General features: G+C 42.8%; 1 protein-coding gene across 1 annotated transcript in view; it reads right to left on the reverse strand.

The window, feature by feature from the left end:
• Nucleotides 1–573: 573 nt before the first annotated feature.
• RPL23 (ribosomal protein L23) overlaps nucleotides 574–15,312 on the reverse strand; it is a 33,133-nt gene continuing 18,394 nt past the window's right edge. Inside the window, exon 5 of the mRNA XM_077459415.1 lies at nucleotides 574–697. Within this exon, the coding sequence (XP_077315541.1) occupies nucleotides 615–697 (83 nt within the window). The 3' untranslated portion in view covers nucleotides 574–614. The remainder of the gene's footprint in view (nucleotides 698–15,312) is intronic.

The raw sequence follows: 15,312 nt of genomic DNA on the forward strand, positions 1-15,312 counted from the left end.
TCTCCTAGTGATAAGGCCAACAACCCATTTGTTACAGAGAGGAGCTGTGTTGGTCGGTGAATAAAAAAAAACCTCTGGGTCCTTCCATGGACTCACGATAGGCGGAATCATAACTTGCCAAATAATTTAAACCTTTCCTAGCAGGACCATCTGGTTGCAAAATAGGGTAGTAAAATTTGATCATTGCAATCCACACCTCCCATGAACCATTTATAATCATGTATGCATTCAGGTTTTTGGACAGTCCATGGATTTCCACCCAAGGTGTCATTGTAGATGGGAGGACAAGACACTCATCACACCACTTCAGGGTCAACACGTTTGTTCCTTACTCACCGACTACTACAACCCATATAAAAGGTTGGGGGTATATGCGTTTGCCACAAAATCAGAGAAAATCCTAAACTGTATACAATGTCAGTTAATACAATGCACACATTGCAGCATTGAGCACTGATACACACAAGGGTTAGCGCTGTCAATCCTTTATTCTTAGACAGTTTTTGATATATCATTAGGATAGCAGCTTCCCCCATTTGTCTTTTCATTCAGTAATAAAATTAACACGAAACATCTTTGTAACAAGAACTTTATTTTACAAACAGATGGCATGTTCAGGCAATGCTTCCAGCATTTGAGGCGATCCTGGGCCACAGGTCTGCACATTCTTTTGCCACCGGACCTGTTATAGCTGAACCTACACAAAAAAAAAAAAAAAAAAAAAAAAAGTGTAAATGGGTTAGAAGATTCTTTAGTCAAATATAATGTAGATAATCCCAAGAACATGGGGTAATAATTAAATCTAAGTAACTGATATAATCAGAGGAACAGGTCATATGTTACAAAGTTCATAACCCTCCCAACACTATGGAGCCAAAGTTTGACCTCGGACAACATGTCCCAAGGGAGGCCTTGTCCAATGGCCCATTTAAAGAAAATGGCATCTGGATTCAAAGTATGCATATTTACATTGTGCACTCTTACCTCTGGGAGCTATCCTATATAAAAACAAAGGCAGCAGGTAAGCTCCCATCACGCATCAATATTACATCATGAGCATGCATATAAAGCAGGACTGGTTAAGCTCATGATTGGTGTACTGTTGAGTTTTTACCATCACTGAAAATGCCCTAAAGTTTCTCAAAACCTACAGATTCTGCACCCTCAGAAGTAAAAGCTTGTTTCCAGAACCCGCCAGAATGAACCGGTTACTTTATTGACCATGTGTAATATACAGGTTTAGGCCTCTTGCAGACAAGACTGAAATTGCACACTGCAGCGTGAAAAAGTTCAGTAGTTTTTACTCAGCTAAAATGCAGCCCATTAATTGTAAAAAATAAATAAAGTAGAGCGCTAAATGAACCAATGGAACACAATAGTGTACCAATTTTAAAATGGTTGAAAAACATGAAACATACTGTGCACACAGTGAATTGGTGACAAAAACCTAAATGTCCCATAAAATTGAAATCAAAAAAGAAAGAATGTTCATAAAACACCAAACAGGGAAGTATTGGTGAATGGCATGAGGCTCATGTCCCAGTCTTCCCACATTTAGCATTCATCTAATTTGAGGTTTGGGGGAGAAATAAAAAAAAATCTTTCCTTTTATGACCTGCACCTTTTGCAGCCCTTTTTGTTTTTCATCCCGGTCCAAATGTGAAAATATTTCATCTATTATCAGTCCTTGGTACAGATCTTTTGAGGTCCAATCAGTTCTTGGCCTAAAGAATTGCTTGAACCCTGTAAACCTAGCCATGGTATATCTCCTGGATCCATCTTGTTTGAAGCGATCTCTCCATACATTCCAATCGCATCTGAGGTGGTGCCATTGTTTGATCAGGCTTCTGGCCATTAAAAGCTCAATTTACCCATTGCAGTATGGCTAGTGGGTCCACCCAGTCTGGTAAGTAGTATTTATCTTCAACTTTCCATTAGAAGAACCTTAGTCCAGCTCTGAACATGCTCTATAGCCAGATTCCAGTTTGCATTGTTACACCAATTGTCAGTGAGGATTTTCGATCAGCCATTCAGACTGGACATAAGCCTCATGTCATTCACCAATACTTCTGTTTTGTGTTCATAAACATTTTTTTGATTTCCACTTTATGGGACATTTAGATTGTTTTCTATGTCACCAATGCACTGTATGTACACAGTATATGCTGTACTCACATTTTGCAACCATTTTATATTTGTTTGGTACACTGTGGTGTTCCATTGGTTCACTTCGCGCTACATTGTTTATTTTATTCAACCAGGACTGTTTTAGTGTTAGCTTCACAGAGCGGTACAGTACAGCACTCCCTCCTCCTCCCCCCTTCCAAATAAATTGTAATATGCCTATGCACGCAGGCACTGCATTCTTCAAAGAAAAAAAAAAAAAAAAAGCCTGAAAAAAGTAGATGCTCAAACAGGAGTATCGTGTGCAAGAGGAGCTTTAAGTAGCCTAATTCTAAGAACACTAACTGGCATCTACAGATAAAAAGGTTCCTCTGTCCTTAAGGACACACCACTGATTGAAGCAGTATGGCACCTGCAGCCACATCCTCACCCAAAACCAGTGCATTAAATTTCCTCTGACAACTAGGTGCCACTACTAAACAGACATAAGTGCTTAGAGAAGAGTAATTTCTCTATAAAATGATCACCGAATTCAGAAACCGTGGTAACCACCATTGCAATCTCAATAAAATTGCTCATTTTTGAGGAATCACATTTCAATTACCATGTTAACATTTATATCAAGACTACCATACAGGTTATTAAAGCTCAAATCAATCAGAATACCTTGGGATACATTTTTTTTTTTTTTTTTTTTTTTTTTTTTTACTAGGACAGGATGCAAAGTCAGGTCTCCCATACAGATACAGACAGCACTATTTTAACAAGATGTTCACTTTGCTATTGAGGCCATCTGTTGATCTTTTCCTAAATACTGCCATTGCAGACAGGAGCTTGTTTAATCACTTCCCGCCCTCCCCATTGCGGATTGATGTCCACAATATGGCCCTGTTATCCTGACTGGGAGTCATGACATCCAGCAGGATAAGCCACGGGGGCATGCAGCGCGGCAATATGGTGTGTCGAGTGACACACAGCACCACCCATTTCTGATCGTGGTAAAGAGCCTATGGACGCAAGCTCTTAACCACATGATCAGTTGTGACCAAATCCCAGCTTGTAACCGGCTTTCCTTGGGTTTGTGCTGACAGGGGGAGCGGAATCAGCACAGCCCCCATCAGAGGTGCCCACCCGAGCCATCAGTAATGACCATCAGTTGTACATGCATGTACAACACAGTAACCAATGCAACAGTTCTCACTCACTGCTGTCCTTTTCTTTACCAAATAGTATCCAGTTTTGCAGAAAATGGTAGCAGTACTCTTCCTGCACAGCAAAGTTAAGTTTTTGCTGGATATGAGTCCCCGGGGAAGGAAAAGAGCAGGGTATAATTCAGCAGGAACCAGCTGACTTTCAGTATGTGTACTGTTACTCTAATGACCGGGGCCAGAAAACCCAACCATGTTGTCAGTTTTGGTTAGTAAAACAGGAACTGGCAGGAACACCAGGTATTTCATACAAAGGAAACAATACAACTCCTGGATCATAAGCTCTAACAAGCCTAGCTCTCCGATTTTCTTCTTGTACTATGTGGGTTATAGGCCACCTTCAGGTGATGGACACTGGCATTCCTTAAGTTAAAAAAGTGCACTCCCTATATCAGGGGTTGACAAATTTGCTTGGAATCTAGGAGCCAGCTAAAAAAGTTAGGAGCCAGGTCCGTGACGGCGATCTGGACCTGTCCCTGGCCTGACATATGGAGACGAGTGAGGGGAAGATAGCCCCCAGCCCCCCACCTGTCTCCAAGTCATTGCCCATAGCTCTTAGAGGGACATTTTTAAATTGCATTTTAGTGTAAATATGAGATGTGAGGTCTCTCTGACCCCAGATCTCATATATAAAAGAGGAAATGTCATGCTTTTTTCTATTACAAGGTATTTTTACATTCCTTGTAATAGGAATAAAAGTGACACTTTTTTTTTTTTAAAAGAACAGTGAAAAAAATAAAAATAAAAGTTAAAATAAGAAAAAAAAATTGTTTTAAATGCGCCCTGTCTTGCCAAGCTTGCGTGCAGAAGCGAACGCATATATGAAAGCAATGTTCAAACCACACATGTGAGGTATCGCTGCGATCGGTAGAGTAAGAGCAATAATTCTAGCCCCAGACCTCCTCTAACTCAAAACGTGCAACCTGAAGAATTTTTTAAACGTCGCCTATGGAGATTTTAAAGGGTAAAAGTTTGTCGCCATTCCATGAGCGGGCGCAATTTTGAAGCGCGACATGTTTGGTATCGATTTACTCGGCGTAACATTATCTTTCACAATATAAAAAAAAAAAAAATTGGGCTAACTTTACTTTTGTCTTTTTTTTTTATTAAATAAAAAATTTTTCCCCAAAAAAAGTGCGCTTGTAAGTCCGCCGTGCAAATATGGTGTGACAGACAGTATTGCAACGACCACCATTTTACTCTCTATTGTGTTAGAATAAATAATAAAAAAATATATATATATATATATATATATATATATATATATATATATATATATATATATATATATATAAAAATATTATATAAATATAATATATATTTTTATTTTTTTTTGTTTTGTTTAGGGGTTCTAAGTAAAGGCATGGAGAAAGACTGGCCCATTAGCATTGTTGGTTGTAATTCCAACGGCCACCACAAGAGGGCGCCAGATTCCAGAAGGAACCATAGGATCACAGGAGGCCTCAAAGCCGGGGGCTCAATTACCGGCCGCCTGCGGTGCGGCCCGACGCGATCGCGCGGGGGGGGGGGGGGGGGGGGGGGGGGGGGTCCACGGAGACAGAATACCCCCAGCTATGCTGCCCCAGGCGCAAGGTCGCTGATTCTAGTCGCCAATGCGACCGGGTTTTGTCGCGCACTGCCCTATATAACCCCTCTCACTGGTGGGAGCACTTAAGTTTTGTAGCAAAGCAATATAGGTGTATACCAAAGGGAGGGACCTGTGTCCCCTGATGTACTTCAAAAGAAAAGGATTTTACAGGTAAGCTTTAAAAAAAAAAAAAATCCTGTTTTCTTTTCATACATCAGGGGACACAGAGCCATAGTAGTTACTATGTGGGACGTCCCATAGCAATGCCAGCTGAAGGGAGGGAGACAATAGTAGGACACCAAGAGACTAGAGGACTCATACTGCAGTACACTGCACCCAAAGGCGATATGCTCATGATCCTTTACATCTACTTGATAGAAGCTGGTAAATGTATGGATTGATGCAGCCTTGCAGATCTGAGCCGAGGCTTGGTAATGCACCGCCCAAGAAGCACTAACTGTCCCAGTGGAGTGCCTTTAAAATGGAAAAAAATAAATAAAATTCTCTTAAGCCAAAAGCTTGATCACTAGACAAATCCACCTAGAAATCGATTCCAATGCTGCTTGCCAACAGATGTGTGGGTTTTTTTTTGCCTGAGTAGTCATCTTTAAATGCACCTTGACCACTGACCACATCAAAAGAAAGTACAGAACAAAGTTGTTAAAAAAAAAAAAAAAAAAATGAAGAAGAAGAAGAAGGGGGATGGGGAGGCAGAACATCCTGGTTTAAATCAAAAAACCTGACACTACCTTCGGAAGTAAATTTGGATGAGGCCGCAATACAACCTTATCCTTAATAATCCAATATGACTCTTTACAAGAACAGCCAGCCCAGATACCCTTCTTGCAGAAGATATGGTAACCAGGAAAAAATGTTCCTCGTCAAGAGGACCAAGGTAAAAACCCTGCATTGGCTCAAAAAGGCTGTTTTTTGTAAAGCCGACAGGACTAATCTCAAGTACCAAGGATTCAGGCGTAACCCAACTGGAAGATCAATCCACATTCCCCCCTGAATATGTTATGAACTAGAGAGTGAGAAGCAAGTGGTCATTGAAAAAAAAAAACAAAAAAAAAACAAGATCGAAACTTAATTTTTAATCCCATCTGTAGGGATTCAAGGATCATACCCATGACATATTTCCTGGGGTGCCAACCCCTGGATTCACACCAGGAGACATATGCCTTCCAAACTCAGTATACGACACTGGAGGCCGGCTTCCTAGTATAACCAAAGTAGAAACTACTGAAGCGGACAGCCCACTGTCTTATTTTAAAATGTGGGTCTCAATAGCCAAACCATTAAAATTTAGCATAAGGAAAGCTGGAGTACTGGACCTTGCGCAAGAAGATCTGGCCAGTGTTAGGTCTGGCATGGGGGATGTCTGGAGAGAGAACCCCCCAGACTTGCCAGAGGAAGCAGCATCTGCTTCAAGACTCAAGGTGGCTCTGAGAAGCATGAGACGCAAGTACGCAATACAGCCCCCAGTGGTGACAGGCATGACAGCATTTACTAAATTTAAAGAGACCTTTCATAAGAATTTTATTTTATTTTTTTAGAAAACTCCATTTACCTTTACCGCCACAGGCTTTTCTATGGGTAAACCAACGGACCTAATCTTCACCCTTCACGATGGGTTCCGTTAAACCTTCAGGAGCTGGGAATCCAAAAAGGAAAACCCACAATCCTGGCAGTAAACTTTTTTTTTTTTTCTTTAAGGCAAAAAAGTACTGCATCCCAAAAGGTGATCATTCACAAGCCAAAACCTTGAGTTTCTTCAGATAAGAGGCACGGGGATCATTCAATACGGCCAAGAATAGACTCTGAATGGATCCGTCTGCATAGCTCCAGTGGAGCTCAGCACATCTTAACACGTGACCAACACCTTAGACACTGGCGAAAAAAAAAAAAAAAAAAAAAACAACACAGATGCTCCCACCAGTGGTATATAGGGAGTGCACAAATTAAGAGCGTGCCAGTGTCCATTACCTGAAGGTGGCCTATAACCCACATAGTAACTACTATGGCTCTGTGTGCCCTGATGTATGAAAAGAAAAACAGGTGTGGGTAGGGTAGGGTTTTCAGGGATCGCCTAAAAGGAATAGTGTTGGAGATGAGTGGACAGATTGGGGTGAGGCATTTCCTAGGATTGGAGAGACTTTGGAAAAGTCCTGGAGGCAAGCATGGGAGGAAGAGACAAGGAAGCTAGAGAGCAGAAGGTCTTGAGAGGAAGGAAGAGAACGAGCAAGTTGGCATTTAGAGACTAGGCTAGTGATGTAGCTGGGGGCTAAATTGTGGATAGCTTTGCAAGTAGTTGTTAGTATTTTGAATCTAATTTGTTGGGTGGAGGGATTGACAGAGGTGTATCAGACAGAGCGATTGGTAAGGTGGACGAGTCTGGCAGCAGCATTCATGATGGATTGAATAGGTGATAGACTATGTATAGGTAAGCCAATGAGAAGGGAGTTTCAGTAGTCGAGAAGAGATGACCAGGGAGTGAATTAAGAGCTTTGTTGTGTTGGTTAGAATGGTGTGTATTTTGAAGATGTTGCAGAGGTTGAGGTGGGAAGATTTAGACAGTGATTGGATGTGGTTCTTAACCACTTCCCGACCGCCGCACGACGTTGTACGTCGACAGAATGGCACGGGCAGGCATAAGGGCTTACATGTACGTCCTTGCCTGCCCGCGGGTCGGGGGCCCGATCGGGCCCCCGCCCGGTGCCTGCGGCGGTCGGTATTCGTTCGGGAGCGATCCCGGACGAGGGGACGGCCATTCATTCATGGCCACCCCCTCGCGATCGCTCCCGACGAATGAAAATCCTCCGTGACATCACTTCCTCTCCTGTAATGTAAACACAGGAGAGGAAGTGATGTAATCTCTCCTCCGTGTCGGTATTTTTCATTCCGACACCGAGGAGAGAGGATCTGTGAGTTGCACCAACACGACACTACACAGTAGAACATGCCAGGCAAACTCACACCCCCCTGATCACCCCCCCCCCATTTACCCCTGCCCCCCAGTCACAGTGACACCAATGTCTTTTTTTGCATTGGTGTCATTTGTGACTGTAATAACTGTTAGGGCAGTTAGGGTTAGCCCCTTTAGTTCTAATGTACCCCCCTAACCCCCCCAATAAAGGTTTAACCCCGTGATCACCCCCCGTCGCCAGTGTCACTAAGGCTGGGTTCACATTGCAGCGGTTTATGAGAACGAATGTGATTCGCACCGCACTGCAGTGCAAATCACATCCGATCTCTGTGCGATTCGAGTTCAGCCATACAGATAGTATGGCTGAATTCGTGTCGCACCCGCCGCAAACTTGCACGGGACCCTTTTTTTGGCCCGCAGCAGAATCGGATCGCATGGGTGTTCACACCATGCGATCCGAGTTTGCAGATCGCACTGAGATATGCGAACTGATCTGGGGGTGTCATTAACTTTTCACTGACACTCCCAGCAGTTCGCATAGGGCAGTGTGAACTGCCGCCGGGAGGCATGCGATGCGGGAACCCGCCGCGGATTCGTGGCGTTCCCGCATCGCTCCAGTGTGAACCCAGCCTAAGCAGCGATCGTTTTTCTGATCGCTGTATTAGTGTCACAGGTGACGCTAGTTAGGCAGGTAGGTATTTAGGTTCGCCGCAGCTTTTTATAGCGCCAGGGACCCCCATATACTACTGCATAAAGCCCCCTGATTGCCCCCTAGTTAACCCTTTCACCAGTGATCACCATATAACTGTTACAGGTGACGCTGGTTGGTTAGTTATTTTTTTATAGTTTCAGGGCACCCGACATTTATTACCTAGTCTCAGTAGTGTACCCCTAAATTTAGGGGTGTCTACTTTCCAAAATGGGGTCATTTGGGGGGGGGGGGGGGGGTTTGTGCCATCTTGGCATTTTATGGCCTTCAAAACTGTAACGCCCTTAGAAAGCCTGAAGGCGGTGCTTGGTTTTCCGGGCCCCGTACGCGGCTAGGCTCCCAAAAAGTCCCACATATGTGGTATCCCCGTACTCAGGAGAAGCAGCAGAATTTATTTTGGGGTGTCATTTCACATATGCCCATAGCATGTGTGAGCAATATATCATTTAGTGACAACTTCGTGTAAAAAAAAAAAAAAAAAAAAAAAAAAAAAAAAAAAATTTTTGTCATTCAATCGCTTGAGGCAAAAAAATAAAATTCAATGGGCTCAACATGCCACTTATCAATTTCCTTAGGGTGTCTACTTTCCAAAATGGGGTCATTTGGGGGGGGGTTTTGTACTGCCCTGCCATTTTAGCACCTCAAGAAATGATAGGCAGTCGTAAACTAAAAGCTGCGTAAATTCCAGAAAACGTACCTTAGTTTGTAGATGTGACAACTTTTGCGCAAACCAATAAATATACAATTATTGACTTTTTACCAAAGACATGTGGCTGAATACATTTTGGCCTAAATGTATGACTAAAATTGAGTTTATTGGATTTTTCTAATAACAAAAAGTAGAAAATATCATTTTTTCAAAATTTTTCAGTCTTTTTACGTTTATATCGCAAAAAATAAAAATCTCAGAGGCAATCAAATACCATCAAAAGAAAGCTCTATTTGTGGGAAGAAAAGGACGCAAATTTTGTTTGGGTACAACATTGCATGACCGCGCAATTACCAGTTAAAGCAGCGCAGTGCCAAATTGTAAAAAGACCTCTGGTCATTTACCAGCAAAATGGTCCGGTCTGAAAGTGGTTAAAGGAGAGTTCAGGACTACACCTAGAACTTTGGCATGCAGGGGAAGGGTTTATAGCCACGCCAATCAATTTTGACAGATCAGGGGAAGGGAAAGGGGCATATGGGGGGGAGGAAAAATAAGTTTGGTTTTGGATAGATTGAGTTTGAGGAAGTGGTGTAACATTCAGACTGATACAGTTGTATGCAAAAGTTTAGGAACCCCTGACAATTGTCATATTTATAAATATTTGGGTGTTTTATAGAGCAAAATGAAATTGCCGATCCAAATAAATGAAGCACACAGTAAAATATTTCAGTAGTAAAATGAGATTTATCGAATTAAAATATGCATCAAAACTAAATTAGACAGGTGCATACATTTGGACACCCTTGTCACTTTGTTGATTTGATTACCTGTAACTACTTAGCACTGATTAATTGGAACACAATTGGTTTGGCAAGCTCATTAAGCCTTGCATTTTATAGAAAAGTGGATTTAAAAAGGAAGTAAACCCTAATGGGTTTACTTCCTCTTTCATTCCCTGCAAAGGCAAAGCATAATGGACTACTATGCATTGCAGAGTAGCTCATTATGTGTCACTTACCTGACACAGGAGCCAGCGACGTCACCGCTGTCCCCTGTAGTCCGGCGCATCCATCTTCTCGGTGGGGTCTCGCAGCTCAGCCGCAATGACATCACTGCCGTGCATGCGCACGGGAGCCGACACACGCAGCATCTTCGTCATTGACGATGGCACGCTCAGTGAGCCGCTGTCTACGGCGCATGCGCCGTAGACAGCGGTGCCTGTCTTCGGGCAAATATCTCCTAAACCGTATAGGTTTAGGAGATTTCTTGGACCTACAGGTAAGCCTTAATCTAGGCATACCTGTAGGTCAAAGTGGTTTGTAAGGGTTTACAACCACTTTAAAAGGTGGCCAATTGCAAGTTCTTTGACTCTCCTGTGAAGAGTGGCAACAAGGGGCCCCAAAACAACTCTCAAATGACCTGAAAAAGATTGTTCTACATTATGGTTTAGGGGAAGGCTACAAAAAGTTATCAGAGATATAAGCAGTCAGTGTCCACTGTGAAGAAATGGAAGACCACAGGGTCCTCGTTAAGGCCAGAAATGGCAGGCCACAAAATATTGGAGAGGCGAAGGATGGCGAGAACAGCCAAAAACAGTCCACGGACCACCAAAGACCAACATCAACTTGCTGCAGATGGTGTCACTGTGCATCCTTCAACAATTCAGAGCACTTTGCACAGAGAGAAGCTGTATGGGAGAGTGATGCGACAGAAGCCTTTGCTGCACACACGCCACAAACTGAGTTGCTTGAGCTATGCAAACACACATTTGGACAAGCCAGCTTCATTTTGGAATAAGGTGCTGTGGACTCATGAAACAGATTGAGTTATTTGGTCATAACAAGGGGCGTTATGCATGGCGGCAAAAGAACACAGCATTCCAAGAAAAACACTTGCTACCCACAGTGAAATTTGGTGGATGTTCCTTCATGCGGTAGGGCTGTGTGGCCAGTGCCGGTACTGGGAATCTGGTTAAAGTTTGGGGTCGCATGGATTCCACTCGAATTCAGCAGTTTTGCAAGGAGGAATGGTCCAAAATACATTCATCCAGACACTCATTACAGGCTATAGGAAGAGTCTAGAGGCTGTTATTTCGGCTAGAGGAGGCTCTACTAAATATTGGTGATTTTTCTGCTGAGGAGCCCAGATTTATGCACCTGTATAAATTTTGTTTTGATGCAAATTGAGCATTTTCTGTTAATCCAATAAACCATTTCACTACTGAAATATTACTGTGCCCTTCAGTTATTTGATAGATCAAAATGAAATTGCTGATCTAAACAACCAAATAATTATAAATGACAATCATAGAAATTGTCAGTGAGAGCGAGCTGAGGGGTAGAGAAATAGATGTGGGTGTCAGCGTAGGGGTGAATGAATGAAATACTTGTATAGCGCACAATGCGAACTGAATCGCCTCTAGGCGCTGTGGCGAGCTTTGAACGTCTGCTAAAAGAGGAAGGTCGAGTTTTTTTCCCTAAAAGCCAGGTGATTTTCTTCCAGGCGGATGTTGATTGGTAGAGCATTCCATAGCCGAGGCCCTTGGACAGCGAATCTCCGATCACCCTTGGATTTATACCAGGCTTTGGGCACAAGGAGGAGGTTTTTGTTGGCTGATCGAAGACTGCGGTTTGGTGTGTAATGATTTATTTTCTCCATCAGGTATGTCGGAGCTTCTCTATGCACGCATTTGTGGGTGAGGCAAAGGGTGATATTGGAAGCCATCAGCTTACACGGGGAGGAGGTGCAGAATGAAAATAGAGGCCCAAGAACAGAACCTGGTGGGACCCCAACAGAGAAAGGAAGAGAAGAGGAGGAAGCAGAGTTGAAAGAAAAATGCTAAAAAGGTGCGGCTGGATAAGTATGAAGAGAACCAACGAAGAGTACAGTCACGGAGACCAAAGGCGTGGAGTTTTTTTTGAGGAGGAGGAGGTGGTCAACCATATCAAAGGCAGCAGAGAGGTCCAGGAGTAGGAATACAGAATACTGTCGATTGGTTTTGGCCATTAGTAGATAGTTTGTTAGTTTTAGGATAGCAGTTTCACTTCTATAGCCATTTAACTTTGGCTGTCAGCCACATAGGTTTTATTTTTAGCCTTTTAAACTTATTGTCCATGGGAATATACTTTGTAGTGAGTTTACAGTCACTTAAAAATTCCCATTTCTGCTCTGTGTCCATTGATGCCAATATTCCCTCCCAGTCAATCTTGCAGTTCCACATGGCACTTGTACTTCTGCAACAGATGGAAGCCTGAAGTTTGCCTACCCCCTTTCCTATAAAGGCTGGAAACACCTTGATGGTTCCTGGGCTATGCCTGATAGTGTGGCAAAGCATTTTCCTTTTTGAGAAGATTTGTAAACCTGTACTCTGTGACCATTGTGGCTGTATCTGTGTTCTACAGTGCCATAAAGATTCATACCCCTTGACATTTTCCACATTTTTGTCATGTTACAACAAACATTTTGTTGATCTTATGTGATAGACCAACAAAGTAGAACATAATTGTGAAGTAGAAGGAAAATGATAAACGTTTTTAATTTACAAATGTCTTAAGTGTGTGGCGTGCAATTTTATACAGCCCCCTTTACTCTACACTGATACCCCTAACTAAAATCTAGTGGCACCAATTGCCTTTAGAAGTCACCTACTTGGTAATAAAGTCCACTTATGTGTAATTTTAATTTCACTATAAATACAGCTGTTCTGTGAAGCCCTCAGGTTTGTGAGAACCTTGGTCAACTAAAACAATCATGAAGGCCAGGGAACACACCAGACAGGACAGGGCTAAAGTTTGAGATGTTTAAAGTAGGTTGGGTTATATAAAAAAAAAAAAAAAAAAAAAAACACAACCTTTGAACATCTCACGGAGCACTGTTCACCCAAAAATGCAACAAAGTGTAGCACAACTGCAAACCTACCAAGGCATGGCCATCCGCCTAAATTGACAGGCCAGGCAAAGAGCATTAATCAGAAGCAGCCGAGGCCCATGGTAACTAGAGGGGCTACAGAAATCCACAGCTCAGGTAGAACAATCTGCCCACAGGACAACGATTAGTTGTACACTTCACAAATCTGGCCTTTTATAGAAGAGTGGCAAGATGAAAACCATTGTTGAAAGCAAGCCATAAGAAGTTCCGTTTGCTCTATCCCCTGCATGGCTTCTTGCAAGTGTGGAAAAGGTGCTCTGGTTGGAGGAGACCAAAATTAAACTTTTTGGTGTAAAAGCAAAATGCTATATGTGGTGGAAAGAACGCTGCACATTTCCCCACCTTGACATGTGGTGGCAACATCTTGTTGTGGGGATGCTTTTCTTCAGATGGGGAAGCTGGTCAGAGTTGATGGTAAGATGGATGGAGCCAAATACATGACTTTCTTAAAAGAAAACCTGTTGGAGTCTGCAAAAGACTTGGGGCGGATGTTCACCTTCCAGCAGGACAGCGATCCTAATCATACAGCCAAAGCTGTAATGGAATGGTTTAGATGAAAGCATAGTCATGTGTAGAGGTCGACCGATATATCGGCCGGCTGATATTTGGCATCAGCCGATTGTGCTGATAAAAAGGCCGATTATATCTTCAGTGCGACTTGCAAATGACTTCTGTAATAGAAGTCCATGCAAGTTGCCTGAGTCTTCAGTGAAGTGACTTGTTTCCTCTCTGGGCAGTCTGCCAAGAAAAGAGCAAAGAGATACAATGTTTACACTTATGAATGAACTGAGCTGTGTGTAGGAATTCTCAGTTTAATCATGTAAAGTCTAAATCTTTTCTGACACTTGTTGCTTACAAGTAAAAATTCAGTGTTTTCTGCTAGAAAATCACTTGGAACCCCCAAAAATTATTAAGAAAAAAAAAAAGTAAAACAGTAAAGTTAGCCCTTTTTTTGTCAAATTTTTGATTACCTGTTTTTGTGTATTTAACCACTTAAGGACTGCCTCACGCCGCTGTACGTCGGCAGAATGGCACGGCTGGGCACAAGCACGTACCTGTAACTTTCTTTAAGTGCCCAGCCATGGGTCTGGAGCGCGGCGCGCTCCCGACCCGATCCTGAGCTCTGTGGCCGTGGGACCAGCAGACCCGATCGCTGTTGGTGTCCTGCGATTGGGTCACAGAGCTGAAGAACGAGGAGAGGTCTGTGTAAACAGACCTCTCCCCATGCTTCCTAGTGTGGCTGTCACCGATCATCTGTTCCTTTTTTATAGGGAAGGACGGTCGGTGACGTCACATGCCAGGCCACGCCCCCTACAATAAGCCGCATAACGTCATACATAACACCTACACTGCCCCCTAGGGGTTAACTCCTTCACTGCCTGTGTCATTTACACAGGAATCAGTGCATTTAAATAGAACTGATTGCTGTATAAATAATTGTCCCAAAAATGTCCGCTGTGTCTGCCATAATCTCACAGTCACAAAAATCGCTGATCGCCGCCATTACTAGTTAAAAATTATGAATAAAAATGCTATAAAACTATCCCCTATTTTGTAAACGCTATAACTTTTGTGCAATCCAATAATAGCCAATTGCTTAAAGTGGAATACGTATCGGCCTAAACAGAATTTTTTATTTTATTTTTTTTTGGGGGGGGGGAATATTTATTCTAGCAAAAAGTTAAAAATATGGCCTTTTTCAAAATTGTCGCTGTCCTGCTGGAAGGTGAACATCCGCCCCAAGTCTTTTGCAGACTCCAACAGGTTTTCTTTTAAGAAAGTCATGTATTTGGCTCCATCCATCTTACCATCAACTCTGACCAGCTTCCCCATCTGAAGAAAAGCATCCCCACAACAAGATGTTGCCACCACATGTCAAGGTGGGGAATGTGCAGCGTTATCTTTCCACCACATAGCATTTTGCTTTTACACCAAAAAGTTTAATTTTGGTCTCCTCCAACCAGAGCACCTTCTCCACACTTGCAAGAAGCCATGCAGGGGATAGAGCAAACGGAATTTCTTATGGCTTGCTTTCAACAATGGTTTTCATCTTGCCACTCTTCTATAAAAGGCCAGATTTCGTGAAGTGCACAACTAATAGTTGTCCTATGGGCAGATTGTTCTACCTGAGCTGTGGATTTCTGTAGCCCCTCCAGTTACCATGGGCCTCTTGGCTGCTTC

The sequence above is a fragment of the Lithobates pipiens genome, unplaced genomic scaffold (genome assembly GCF_037356315.1).
Source record: "Lithobates pipiens isolate NorthernLeopardFrog02 unplaced genomic scaffold, aLitPip1_a1.2 Scaffold_28, whole genome shotgun sequence".
Taxonomy (NCBI): domain Eukaryota; kingdom Metazoa; phylum Chordata; class Amphibia; order Anura; family Ranidae; genus Lithobates; species Lithobates pipiens.